This window comes from Ammodytes marinus (genome assembly GCF_949987685.1).
Source record: "Ammodytes marinus genome assembly, chromosome: 23".
Taxonomy (NCBI): Eukaryota; Metazoa; Chordata; class Actinopteri; order Uranoscopiformes; family Ammodytidae; genus Ammodytes; species Ammodytes marinus.
Genome location: NC_137227.1, coordinates 14,229,353 through 14,243,806, shown reverse-complemented (window position 1 = coordinate 14,243,806; position 14,454 = coordinate 14,229,353). Strand labels below are relative to the sequence as shown.

The 14,454-nt window shown below is 42.6% G+C and overlaps 1 protein-coding gene across 2 annotated transcripts in view; it reads right to left on the bottom strand.

Annotated features, from left to right (window-relative positions):
• The window catches only part of svep1 (sushi, von Willebrand factor type A, EGF and pentraxin domain containing 1), a 104,311-nt gene extending 91,547 nt beyond the window's left edge, over positions 1-12,764 (bottom strand). For both annotated transcript variants that reach the window (XM_080052063.1, XM_080052064.1), the window contains exon 1: positions 11,697-12,764. In XM_080052063.1, coding sequence (XP_079908189.1) covers positions 11,697-12,245 — 549 coding nt within the window. In that variant the 5' untranslated portion in view covers positions 12,246-12,764. The remainder of the gene's footprint in view (positions 1-11,696) is intronic.
• Between the last annotated feature and the right edge of the window lie 1,690 nt (positions 12,765-14,454).

Below are 14,454 nucleotides of genomic sequence, written 5' to 3'. Positions count from 1 at the left end.
GTGATGGAAACCTTTTTCAGTAACCTAAACATGCCTTCCCTTTCTCAAGACCTGAGACATAGCCTTGAGGCACCTATTACTCAGAGGGAAATTATTGCAGCAATAACATCTATGCAATCAGGCAAATCTCCTGGTCCAGACGGACTTCCATCTGACTTTTTTAAGAAATTTTCAGCCGAATTATCGCCTTTTTTATGTTCAGTATTCTCAGACTCATTTGACTCAGGTAAACTCCCGCCTTCGTTCTACCAGGCCTGTATTTCCCTGTTGTTAAAAAAGGATAAAGATCCTCTAGATTGTGCATCATACCGACCAATTTCACTATTAAATACGGATGTGAAGATACTTGCTAAAATTCTCGCCCACAGATTGGAGGATGTTCTCCCCTCTATCATATCCCCCGACCAAACTGGGTTTATAAAGGGACGCCAATCATTTTATAATATCCGCCGGCTAATGAACATCTTATATTCCCCCAGAAATATTGAATCAGAATGCCTCGCTTCTATGGATGCTGAAAAAGCATTTGATAGAGTAGAATGGAATTATTTGTTTTTCACTCTTGAGAAATTCGGTTTGGGTCCTGTTTTCACTTCTTGGGTTAAATTATTATATGCATGCCCTTCTGCCTCAGTATTAACAAACGGCCGTTACTCAAGTAGTTTTGATCTGCACCGTGGGACCCGGCAGGGTTGTCCTTTGAGCCCACTCCTTTTTGCTATTGCAATCGAACCACTTGCGATTGCCATCAGAGGTAACAAACAGATTCAGGGGATATGGAGAGGAGGAATTGAACATAAGGTATCATTATACGCCGATGACTTACTTTTGTTTGTCGCCAAGCCAGCCACCTCTTTACCGGAGGCACTTTCTGTGTTGGAGGTCTTTAGTCAGTTTTCTGGCTATAAACTTAACTTGAGCAAGAGTGAACTCTTTCCGATTAATAAAGAAGCTCTTAAACTTGATTACACAGCTCTCCCACTCAAAGTGGTGACAGACCATCTGAGTTACCTTGGGGTATGTTTCACCAGAAATTTTAAAAACCTATTTAAATCGAACTTCCTCAAATTATTGGATCAGGCGAAGCAAATATTATCGAAGTGGTCTCCTCTGGCTTTCTCTCTCATAGGTAGAATAAATTCAATTAAAATGACATTACTCCCAAAGTTCCTATATCTATTCCAATGTCTCCCCATCTTTCTCCCCAAATCCTTTTTTCAGGCCCTTGACTCTTTAATGATAAATTATATTTGGAATGGCAAACACCCTCGGTTAAGGAAAGCATTTCTTCAAAGACCAAAACAAACAGGCGGAATGGCCCTCCCTAATTTCCAATACTATTACTGGGCTGCTAATATCCGTTCTTTAGTGTATTGGGTGCATTTTCACCTTGACGACTCAGCCCCAGTATGGGTAACAATGGAGTCCAGCGCTGTTAGCCCATTGTCTCTATCTGCCCTCTTAAGCGCTGCACTTCCACTCTCTTCGGCTATTCCCAACAGTAATCCCGTGATTAAGCACTCCCTTCGAATTTGGACCCAATTTAGGAAGAATTTTGGAATGCAGAATTTTTCACTTTTCAGCCCAATTGCAGCTAATCATTTATTTATCCCCTCGACGGTGGATGGTGCATTCAAGATCTGGCATAAAAAAGGCTTAAAATGCATCGGTGATTTATTTATTAATGATCTATTTGCTAGTTTTTCCCAATTGACAAAACATTTTGGTATCGAAAAGACACATTTTTTCCGATTTCTGCAAATCAGGCATTTTACGCAGAAGTTAATTCCCCAATTCCCTTATAAACCGCCAGCCAATCATGTTGATTTGTTTCTTTCTGTAAACCCCACATTAAAAGGCTCAATTTCTGTGTTTTTCAACCTTATTTCGAAGTTGCATAGCCCCTCATTAGCAGCTATAAGAACCCTGTGGGAGCAGGACCTAGGTTCTGCCTTCACAGATCACATGTGGGATTCAGTCCTGGATCGGATACACTCTACCTCCATGTGCGCCCGACATGCTCTTGTGCAATTTAAAGTAGTACATCGTATCCACATATCTAAAACCAAATTAGCTCGTATGTTCCCCGATGTAGACCCGACCTGTGATAGCTGTAAGAGTGCACCGGCATCACTCTTTCACATGTACTGGTTGTGTCCCACCTTGACTCAGTTCTGGACATCAGTTTTTCATACAATTTCTGAAGTACTTCAGCATCAAATTAAGCCGAACCCTTTCACTGCAATTTTTGGCATTGCACCAAATTCGGGCCTACCCAAAGTGAAGCTGAGAGTACTGGCCTTCACCTCATTACTCGCTCGCAGGACTATCCTACTCAAGTGGAAAGATCCTGCTCCTCCTTCCCACTCACATTGGATTAGAGACATTATGTCATGTATGAATCTGGAAAAAATTTGTTGCACTACCCAGGGATCTGAGACTAAATTTCATAAAATATGGCGCCCCTTCCTAGACTATTTTAAGAAACCGACCACATTAATTGAAGAGTAGCTTCCCCCTCCCCTTTTTTATTTGATTCAATTTTATTTCTTTGTGTTTTTTTTTTTTTTTTTTTTTTTTTTCATTTTGATTGTTTGTTTTTATTTCTTGTGGTGTGTGTTTTGTGTTGTTGGGTGTGAGGGTGGGATGTGGGTGGGGTATGTTCGGGAGAAAAAGGGGGAAAAAATGTGTACTCGCTGTGCTACAATTTTGTTGTTATTAACATTCAATAAAAAAACCTTTGAAAGAACAAAGGCAAATATTGTCTATACAATTAGACATAGTTAGAAATGGTGCAGTAGCTTAAATTCTTGATGGTTATATAAGCATTCATCTAAGATCTTTTTTTTTTTTTTTACCATTCAGGGGCCGCAGAAACAAGTGCTGAATGAAACATTGGCATTTCATCAAGTTTAGAGCTGATTGTTAGCAGACAAATGCTTATTTATACAAAATTCGTCCAATAAGTGTCAAAAAATATTGAAAGATGCCCTTCACTCTTTCCGAATTCCTATTTTCAAATTGCTTGTTTTGTTTGAATAACAAATCCTCAAGCCAAAGATATTATAAGACAAAGAAAAGCAGCAAATCCTAACCATTTGAACAGCTTGAAAAGTGATTCAATCATACTGTTTTGGCACGAGTAGTCAAACTAAAATAAAAGATATCACTTCAAAGACCACAGTTTGGTCTCCTACAAGCAGAAGTATTAGTCATGACAATGCTGACAAAACACAGCTCTGCCAAAGCATTTTCTGGGACACAAGCACCTCCGTTAAGCACATTTGAGGTTGATGGACAAAGTTATGAAAGAAGAGAGTGGAGAAAATTTCCATCGGAATGATTTAGTATGAAGAGACCCAGCGGAGCAGAACCTCAGACTGAAGCATTTCTTCCTTCCGAACCCAAAACGCACACAGTCATGTTGAGTCTATTGTCCGGATCCCCATGACAGTGTTTGTATAACTTTCCAAATACATCCTGAGCCCCGGCGCCAGGTAACCACCCACTTAAGTGTATGTGTGTTTGAGAAGTTGATTAATTCAAAATGTGATCATTTTGAAAAGAAAACTGGACTAAGAAAAAAAAAGGCCTTGAGAGAGTAAAGCATGTTATGAACCACTGTGCATGTCAGGAGTCATATTAAGATATCTGCTTACAACCATATTATATTTGAAATATATCATGATCTATGTTTTGAAAAACTAAACAGAAATCTGGGACGCTCAGGAAGCACCTGCTGTCCAACACCAATATAATAGCCTATGTAATAAAGTACTCTATATATTCAGTCATTATAAAAAAAAATAAACATTTAAGAAACAGTTTAAGAGGAAATAGATATATATAAGAAGCAAATGGACCTGGCCAGTGGTTTTCAACCTTGGGTCAGGATTCCTCAAATGGGTCGCGAGATAAATGTGAAGGGTCAATTTACAATCATTGGACGGGTAATCTGCTACACGCACAAATAAATTATGTTAACTTTTCAGACTATTCCAAAATTATTGCTTTTCCTTGCTAAACACTGGATTAGTATTCAAATAAAAAAATTGGAATAAGTAAAAACATAACTTGTTATATATTCCATAGTTAACTTACTACAAGATGCCCCATGGTTTATAATAGTCTAGTTGATTTTCATTCAGAAATATGTCAAGCTTCAAGCATGAAATCTATATCTAACTCTATGACGCATTTACCTACGCTATCCGATAACTGCGAACCAACTTCAACAGGGTAAAACTTCATAAAAGAAACACTACATAATCTGTGCGGTTCAAACCTGCTTATAAAGGCCCGGACACACTGGCCCGATAATCGCCGTCGGAGAGTCTGGAGGGGGCGGGGACACGAATCTGTTTGGTGTGTGCCGTGAAATCGGTCGTCGTAGATGTCGTCGGGCTTCTTTTGAGGTGGGCAGTCTTTCAGTTGGAGCGATTTGATTGGTGGAGGGCTAGCGAATCAGTGAAGCCCGGAAGTGAGGCGGGTAGCACAAACAACTAACAACAGCTAGCCATTGTTTTAATGTGTTTGTTTCGTTCAGCGAGTACTCACATGCATCAACCCTTGTTGACTGCTCGACACCATGCTCGACACTCTCTGCTAAAAATGGTGCTCTTTATGGTCCATAAATATAAATACGTATTTCTATCTATGTTTATGGTCTAGAGAGCTTTCCCATCATTTCCGGCTTCCGTATTTTTTTGGGCCGCAATACAGATTAGCGCCGCCTGCTGTTATGGAGACATTACGTCCCGCGCAAGCGCAGAGCGTACGGAAAGTCAGCAGTCGGCTCGGTGTGTTCTTGGCACTTTTTTGGCCACGACGGGAAGACTGGAGCTGCCTGAATCGGCAGTCTCCATTTTCGGGTAGTCGAGATAACTTTCCTTTTACTCACGTGAATGAGTGATACTGACAGAAACAGTCCTGCTCTTCCAACCAACTATCTTGTTTCGCGGACAAAAAGCAATGTGCTTAGTTTTAAATCCTCACTTTACTGTCATGATTAATCACTTGCAGATTTATGAGGTGCTATATACAATGTGAGCATCCCACATCCCGCTGTAAACTGCAGAAATGTAAAATGTGTTGTCTGGTGTCTGTGGACGTTCCTGTCTGTCTGGCCTGGGTCTTATCAGGGCTTTTTCTGGCTGGTAGGTGAGTTTGCTCCATCCTTATGCCTCATCCAAACCACTGCTGTAGACCCTCTGATACTGAGGAGTAAGGGGGCTACATAGAGGGAAGACGCAGACGGACCGAGGGGAGAGGAAATGATTAAGATGGCGGGAAGTGGCAGTTGCACAGACAGGAAACAGAGACTTTTTCCTTATCATCTTATCACGGCCCGGGTCCAGCCTTAGGGACCGGATCAAAGAGGTGCACCTTGCCTTCAGTTGATGCAGTGGGCACTTGCAGGGGCGGCTTTAGTCATTTTGGGGCCAGTGAGGCAAACACAGGCAAGTTTTATTTGATAGTACAGAGTTGAAATGGGGAGACAGAGAGAGAGGGGGGATGACATGCAGGAAAGGTCCGCGGGTCGGATTTGAACCCGTGACGACTGCAACGTTGTACGCGCTCTATCCAGTACGCCACCGGAGCGCCCCATCAGCTCTTTTTAACTGAAATTGTAACCTTTTCCTTTTTCCTTTTGTGCAACAGTTGTTTATTGCTTCTATTTTATGAAGGTTTGAAGGGGAAATATAGTTTATTTAGAAGTACTTCCCCTCTCTCTTTCCATGTATTATCTCTCTACAGTATTACTCTCTTTTAGTGAGAGTGTAACTTTAATTTAGTACTAGGGAGAATTCACTGGCCTGTTCACAATTTGGCCGCCTCAGCCAAGAGAATAAAAAAATGCTCCAGTAAGCAAATATAATTTCTAGAAATGAAAAGGCCCCCAGAAAATCACCCGCTATAGACACATGTTTCCAACATTCAGGTGATGGATGGTGTTAATTTCCAACTTTAATTCTCTGCGCTTTACATCTCATTACAGATTATTTAGAAATTCAGGCTCAGAGGCTCAAACATAAGCATCTATTGTAAATGTTGTGTGTACCCGCAAGTGTGTGTGTGTTTGTCCACATCAAATAGGCCAAGATTGTACATGATCACCACAACACGTCTCCACGGGCCAAATATAAGCAATTTACACAAGCGTCATTTAATCTAATAGACAATGTTTTGAAAAACAATACTGCATAATGTGGTTGTAATGCGTCAAAGCTGACTACAGTGACGTTCCCTGACACTCTGCTGGGGAGGTCTGCGGTTCCAGAGCAGAGAATGATGGAAAGGCATAAAAATTGGAGAAATGGAAGAAATGGCGAACGCCCACTGGAATGAGACGGGGGCCTCACTGAAACCAAGCCCTCAATATTTTGTTTTGCTTCTTGTGGTCTGGCAAACATTAATGAATAGAAAGATGTTATTTCAAGTAGAGCTGTCTGACATGTGATTGACATGTTCTCCTTCTCTGAAACGTCATCTTGGACTATTTGTACACTGTACTAGACAATAGCGGGTCATAATTCAATAATTAAAACTTAAATAACGTGGTGCCTACACTCGCACAGCTGTCAAGTTTCTCCTAAACTATGCAGCAAAATGTGTTTGTGATTAATACAAGGTGGAGACCAGAACTTGTAATTGCATCAAGCTTCATTTCACATCTACAATGACCATTTAAAATTAATTACTTATTTACAAGGTTTGGACGTCAGCAAAGGCATTTTTTTGATTTTTGGAAAAACTCTGTAAATGCAAGCTCCTATTTTCTCATGCAAGCAATGCAGTTTACAGTCAATAATATGACTTCTCTGGTTTATGAAATGACAACCATGTAAAGATATGCAGCTGGGCTGTAAACGCTGTGTGTGTGAATCTTTGTGTGAAAAAATAGCGAGTCTTTATCTGTGGTACATTGGGCATATTAAGAGCCACTGGAAATGATCACTGAAGAAGCAGAGGGAGGTATCCCACCTGCTAGTCCACCATATAGAGATTGTAGTCCCCCCTGGCTAGCTTAGCAGTAAACTACTAGAATTTATTTGACCCAGAATCCAGCAAAGCAACGTTTTTCACATTACTGGGACTCTGAGTAACCCACATTCCTTCGATCAATTCCTCAACCCAGGGCTTTTCCCCTTCTTTGTTCTACTTTTTTCCTCTCATTCTTCCATCTTTCTCCCACTCCTTTTTTTCTCGTCATCTCTCTTCACACGCTGCCCATCTGTCTGTGTCTTATGCAACCGAGAAGGCAGACTGACACAGTGAGGCTGCCAAGTCCAGTTTAGTGCTTGTGTCTTAAGTGCCAAAGCCGGGCCTGCCTGCTGAGAGCAAGAGGGGGTTTTATCTGGCAACGCATGGCAACCCCGGAGGCAAATTTCAAGGATGAGGACAAATGATGAGACAACTAAGTATGTCAGATTTTTAAACTGGTTATTAAAGATACAGACATTTCTCTGTCTGTGTTTTTACAGCCGACACTTATATCCAAAGCAAGCTACAATAAACGCAACAATGGAAAGAGCCTTAAAAAAGCCTTAATTCTTGGATCTACAAGATTACTACAAGCAACCAATAGAAACAAAATGAAAGGCTTTGAGCCATATTGCCTTGAAGATATTTGGTCATGTAAAAAGGCAAATGCATGGAAAACAAATTAAATGCGAGCTAAGAAAGAGCAGGAAAATGGATTGACTTTTTCAGGGCAATTACAGTAAGTAGAGAGGAAAGAAGGAATATGATTCAGTTTGGAGGAGGTGATGTGAACCACTTCTGTCTCAGGTACAGTAATGTATTCCTCAGGGGCATTGCAAACATTTTCTGAAAGTCATCAATCAGCTCCTTTGTACGGCGGCGGTCGTGAAAGTGCTGGAAAACTACAGTGGTATGAGTGATGTCATCAGCTACCAGGTTATCATGTCTGCCGCATGAGGTTGATGAGAGACAGATCCCGAAATGAGGCAACCGTTTCCCCATTTATACAACTCATTTCATCATGCTGCTTTCTATAGAAGGGCTTCTTAAGAGCGTGGCCATTCAGACTAGCTATAAACACTTTTGTCTCTGGATGTGGTGGGACGAAACATTGTAGAATCTATTTTGTTTGAAGCATATGACACCATAAGAGAGAGCTTTAACCATTACCTGATGTTGCTCACTATAAGGCGATAAACACTTTTTACTTGTTTTTTTACATTTACGGCCTAAACTAAGTGAAGAAAACCATCATCAGTCAGAAATCATTTTTGTAACCTCCGTACACTGATGCTTTAAACCTACTGTATGATGTATTATGTGGAAAGAGACACAGCGGGGAGACAGACAGAGACAGAGATGAGGAGTGCTGGAGGAGAGCCCTGTCTCTACATGCACGGCTGGTGGAAAAATGTCTCTCTTAATGGATCCCAGCTTTCTGCAGCACTTAGAAGAGCCCAGGCCAGCCAAGGGAATAAAATATGGCATTATTATTATTATACTGCAATTATCAATTATCCTCTCTCTCTCCCTTCTTACTTTCACTGTCTCTTTTTTTTTAGCACACACACACACACACGTACACACGCACACGCCTGCGACTACACCCTTAATTTTCCCCTGAAGCCATAGATGGATACACAGGAGCTCAAGCACATGTAGGCACGTGTACCGGCAAAAGCGCCAAATCATTAATTACACGCACCCCCACACACACGCGCGCTCCGCTAAATTCCCAATTCAACACACTCTCACACTGAGACAGTTGCCTTGCAGTTCAGTCGGTGCACGATGACAGGCGGATATGCGCTTTGTAGATCAGTGTTAGCAGACCCATCCTTTACACAGCCCGTGGAGGGAGACAAAAACGAAAAAGAAAATTGCCTCTTCCCAGTCAGATTCAGAGGGACGATAAAATAACCCCCTCAAAAATGCAGGCGATAAATCACAGATGGCTAGTTTTTTTCTCTTTTACCGTCACTTCCCCGATCATGTGAAGACGCAGTAAACGTCAGACTGAATCTATCAGGTGTTTTCTGGTTGATCTGCTGCGTCTCGGTCTGTATCTGCTACGCTCATCTATCTTTCCAAAAAATCTAGTAGGCCGCACGTAACTCTCCCATTACTCATACATGGCTCGAGTCCGACTCTCACCATGGGGATGCCATACTGGAAAATAAATACAGGAGTGTTTGTAGGCTATGATAAGCGAATTACAGAATTAAATGTTATCCTTTATCTGAATCAGACTTTGAATCGATAGCAATGTTTGGAAGCCCACTTGAGAGCCCAAGCAACGGTCGCCATGCGCTTTTTGAAAGATATACAGTAGACTACTACATCACTTGATAAATCACCCAAAACATTGTGAGTCTTTGTGAATGTTGATAGGGCTCCAAAGTTCCCCCAGAAAGCCTTTTCTTGGTATTGTTGGGGTCTTTAGCAGTTGGGAAGCAGCCAACAGTCTCCTTATCAGCACTTAACTATGGAGGGCGAGCTGAAAACCTGTCCTGAGGGCCAAGCTTTCAGCGCTAAGCCCAAGGGTTACGCTCCACGGGTATTAGCTTTAACAGGGATGGGATGAAGGGCAAACCTGCCAAAACCTATTTTACCAACCTTTTATCTGTAAAAATAGGCCGATTCTCTTATGAGACCCTGCATTAATGGAAATGTAGCACTTAAGCAACAAAGTCATATCAGTGTTTTAATATACTAATCTTAAACAAAACTGATGGTTATCCTTATGACAGCGTTTCTCATACATTGATTTAGGAAGGATAGGATTGTTGTAGGCTTTTTCCCGTGGAGAAGACAGCTGGCTAAATTCTCAATCTTCTTTTATCTATCCGGTGTTCATGAATGGTTAGTATCACAAACATGTCTCTACACAATGTTGTCCAAAACTGATTCAAGTTAACTCTGATAAATTAGGTCTATCTAAGTTCAATGTCAATCTCAGAAACCCAGCTCTTCAACTTGGTAATTTAGCAAGTATGTAAGGTTTCTTGAGGTTAGCATCCTGTTAGTGCAAAGATTCTTGTCAATATCGATAATAAATAATAAAAAAATACTTCAGCTACCACCACAAATAGAATCTAATTATGAGGGAAACACTGTATGGCGGTGTCTAACTGGAAGTTGTCTTTATCGCACTTCAAAAAACCCTTTATCCAATATCACATCAATGACTTTAAGCAGCTGATGCTAGTCAGCGACAAGCTTTGCTATCTCGGCAACCATCAGCCGTGTCTTCACATCACAGCACCTGTGTCAAAGAGGTTGTCAGACTTCAATGCACCCAGTCAAAACACCTTTATTTTGTATTTTTGTCACCAAGCCATGATGTTAGCCATTTGTCATTATATCTGTGTGTGGATGCAACAACTACCAGCAGTCTGCCTAATAACCCAGAGGAACTTAGAAACCGGCTACAGTATTTCCAAAAGCATCTGAATCTTTGTGTATTTAAAATAAAGCTTGCATGCCTCTCAAAGCTCCTAACTGAAGGCAGATCTGAGGCATGAGCCGAGGTGTGTCTGTGTATGTATGTATGTGTGTGTGTGTGTGTGTGTGTGTGTGTGTGTGTGTGTGTGTGTGTGTGTGTGTGTGTGTGTGTGTGTGTGTGTGTGTGTGTGTGTGTGTGTGTGTGTGTGTGTGTGTGTGTGTGTGTGTGTGTGTGTGTGTGTGTGTGTGTGTGTGTGTGTGTGTGTGTGTGTGTGTGTGTGTGTGTGTGTGTGTGTGTGTGTGTGTGTGTGTGTGTGTGTGTGTGTGTGTGTGTGTGTGTGTGTGTGTTTATACAGGACCATGCCCTATACCACCAACACAGCTTTTACAGCTGGGCTGCTTGGACTTGACGGATGAACGGCCCCATATGTCTGCAGTGCATGTGTGTGTTTGAGTGTGTGCAAGCGCTGCTGGGTGTCAGCACACTCGAATCAACAAACCATAAACAAGCTAACATTCTGACCCCTAGTAATCCCACATAACCTCCCAAACTCCCTGTCTCTACAACTTTATTCAGCCGTACAACCTGTAATACTTCTGTTGAAGAGCCAAAGAAATAGGAAACTAAGTGGAAAGACTATTGGATAAAAACCTTATCAGAAACGTGGAAGCACTTCACATTCACCCAGAAGGCTTCATCTATAACACAATGCCAACACTGCACAGAACAACAAATGCCTTAACTAGACTTTTGTGTCATGCTATTTGTTCCCCTTCTCAAAGCTATTTCTCAGCGTTTTTCAGTGTTTCATGCATTCAGTACATACATATGTGTGTGTGTGTGTGTGTGTGTGTGTGTGTGTGTCTGTGTTCACACTTTATGGCATTTTTATCACTGGAAACTCCTGAACAATTAGCCGGCAAACGGCTTCCCCTCACTATCTGCTGGTGTGTAATTAGAGGAAGCAGGAGCAACAACATCAACGTTACTATGCCACAATCGCTCCCTGTGCAAACAGTAGGCTGCAGGCTTACTGGCGCGCACACACACACACACACACACACACACACACACACACACACACACACACACACACACACACAACGTTCACACATAAAGCAAAGGTTTCTGAATAGCAGGCTCATAGACATGCTCATAAGATGCAAAAATCAAGAAAAATACATTTCTACACACATGTAGTCACATTTTGACTGACACAGATGCCCCACTGTCACCAACATTCACTGTATCTTTTGGTCTGACTCACCGCTGCCCTCTGGAAGGCTCCTTTGGTGTAGGTGCCCCCTCCTCTGTAGTTGATGGCGGGGATCTCCTGGTTGAAGAGGGAACACTTGTGCTGGTGGGACTTGGGCGCAGTGATGTGGTCCACCCTGGTCACCACGTGGGTCTTGGACGAGAAGGTGACCAGAGCCACCCGCGTGTTCTCCGGCGCCACGGGGAAGTCGGCCAGCATCTTGCGTACGAACCTCAACTCGCTCAGGAAGTTATTGGACCCTACGCTGGACGACTCGTCCACCAGAAAGACCAGGTCCATGCAGGCGCTTTTCTCACGCAGCTCTCGGACGTTTTGCTTAAACGCCAGGCCCAGACGCGCCACCTTGCTCTCTGCGCTCTCTGACAGGTTGCCGGGCGACGAGGAGGAAGAGGTTGTTAGGGTTGACATCTGCCTGGACCGGCGGGACTGCAGCTGGGGTTTCTGGGACTGTTGGGCAGCCGTCCACGCATTCAGGATGCAGAACACCAAAAGGCAAGTAGTCCATGACGGTGTTAAAGAACAGTACCTTTGAGGAAACATAGCGACAGTCAGCACAACACCTGCGCTCTTCTTAAGAAGGGCTTTATAACAGGAAACAAAAAACACCAATGTGGATCCACTTCTCAAGGGGGAATTCAGTGAAGAGAAATGTGTCCTATGCCTGTGTCATCCAGGATAGCAGACAGCAACAGCCCAGTGCGGAGTTTCTCAGAAGCATTGCTGGGTGAAGATAATGATTCTTGTCTTTTCGTTCAAAATGTGCATCTGCTTCTCTCTCCCTCCACTGGAAGAAAACCTCTGTTCCTGTCTGGAAAAATGTTTTGGCTTCCTCACAAGGTTGTTTCTGCAAAAAGAAAAAGACAAAAAAATGACTACTATATCTGGAAATTTTCCCTTGCTTTTTTAAAAGGTATTGTTTTAAGCTTTTTAAGTCTGTATTAAATCTACATGTCCTGTCACTATTCTCTTCTGTGTGTTAGTCAATCTTTTAGCTTGTGCGTCTGATCCTAAATCCCCATAAGCCAATTCTTCAGTTCTATTCAGTCCCAGTGCGCTGCCCCTTAGAATCCCTGTTTGCCTAATGTGACGCTCCTGCCTGCACCGTCAGCCAAGCACCGAATGCTTGTTCCCCTCTTCTCCCCAAATCATTTAAAAAAACACACAGAGGAGGAGGGAGGAAGGAAAGTTGAGAGAGAAAGAGAGAGGCTGAGGGGAAAAAAGGGGGCCGTCCAGTCGTTGACGTGAAGTCATTTTTTTCCCTCTTCATCTCTCCTCCTCCTTTTCTCTCACCTCCCTATCTCTTTCTGGGTCTCTCCCCCACCCCTACTCCCCCCTTCTCTCTCTCTCTCTCGCTCTCTCTCTCTCTCTCGCCCTGACAGCGGAGTGAAGTTTCGATGTCAGCAGTGCAGTGCAGCGCCATGCCTGTCAACTTGTCAACATTCCCTAAAATACCCATCAGCAACAGGCGCTATGATCGACTCCATGTGTCCACACATGCACCGGGGCGTCACTTAAAGTAACGTCAGAATGAGATCAAACAAAGGTAGGATGAAGGGTGGAGAGGACTAAAAGATACATCAGTTTCACTCAGACAAGGTTTAAGAAGTTATATCAATCAGATGTCTAGCAGAAGCAACAACTGATATCTGTGGCGCTAAGAAGCAGTTAGGATTACAGAGCATAGGCTGTGTACTAACACTGGATTTTTCTTTCAGCGCACACACAGTAAGGACAGGTAGTAGATCGTGAGGAGATATTAACCGATTTAGACATAGAGCAATTTTGACAACAAGAGTTCTCCTGAATCGCTGACTCCACCTTTAAGTGCTGCTCTATGTGCTTTGTCAAATCATCACTCTTTTAGCAGCTATCGTTTCCTCTCCCTCCTCCCCTCTCTTTCTCTCTGCGTATCTGGTTCAAGAAGTTAAAAAAAAGAACTGCACTTCTCACTCTTTGGATATGTCTTCTCCCCTGCACCCACAGGGATTCACACACACACACACACACACACACACACACACACACACACACACACACACACACAAAGCCTCTCTCTCTCTCTATTCCTCTCCTTGCCGTCGTGTTTTTCTTCAGTGATTTTATCTGTAACCAAAGCAAAGGCAGCCGGTGTTAAAGAAGGCACGCTGCGCCTATTAAAGCAAAGGGCCTGAGATTTAAGAGCTGGCTTTACCGGGAGCTGCATAGGTTTGTGAAGAAGAAAAGAGTCAGAATGTGGTGAGAGATGAAATCAGGACAAGGAACAGAAAATAAGGATCCAGGTTCCAGACAGGGAGTAAAGAAGAGAGACGCATTGCATGGCCAAAATGATGACATCTAAACGTTACAACTAAATGTGATGTGTCATAGTCAAAACTATGAGCATTAATCTGACCGTACAGCCTCCAGCGTTAGGAATGGCTTTCCACAAGATTCTGGATCCTGGCTGAAAAGATTTGCTCCCATTAGGCCACATGAAAATTAGTATGTTTGGGTGTTAAAATTCATCCCGAAAGGTGGAAGATAAGGCTGATTTAATTGGATTCTACAATAAACCCAGAAAAGGCATTTTTTCATGCTAGATTCATTTCATTCGATATGATATTACTTAAAACCAAAGGAGGTGAGAGCCTGGAACCAAGTAGTAATGACATTTTTTGGTTTTTGGGTATAAGTCGTTCCCGATTGACTTATCTATTCACTGACTCATTTTTTAAGCTCAATCAGAATTTAGAGGTCTGGCCTCAGGGTG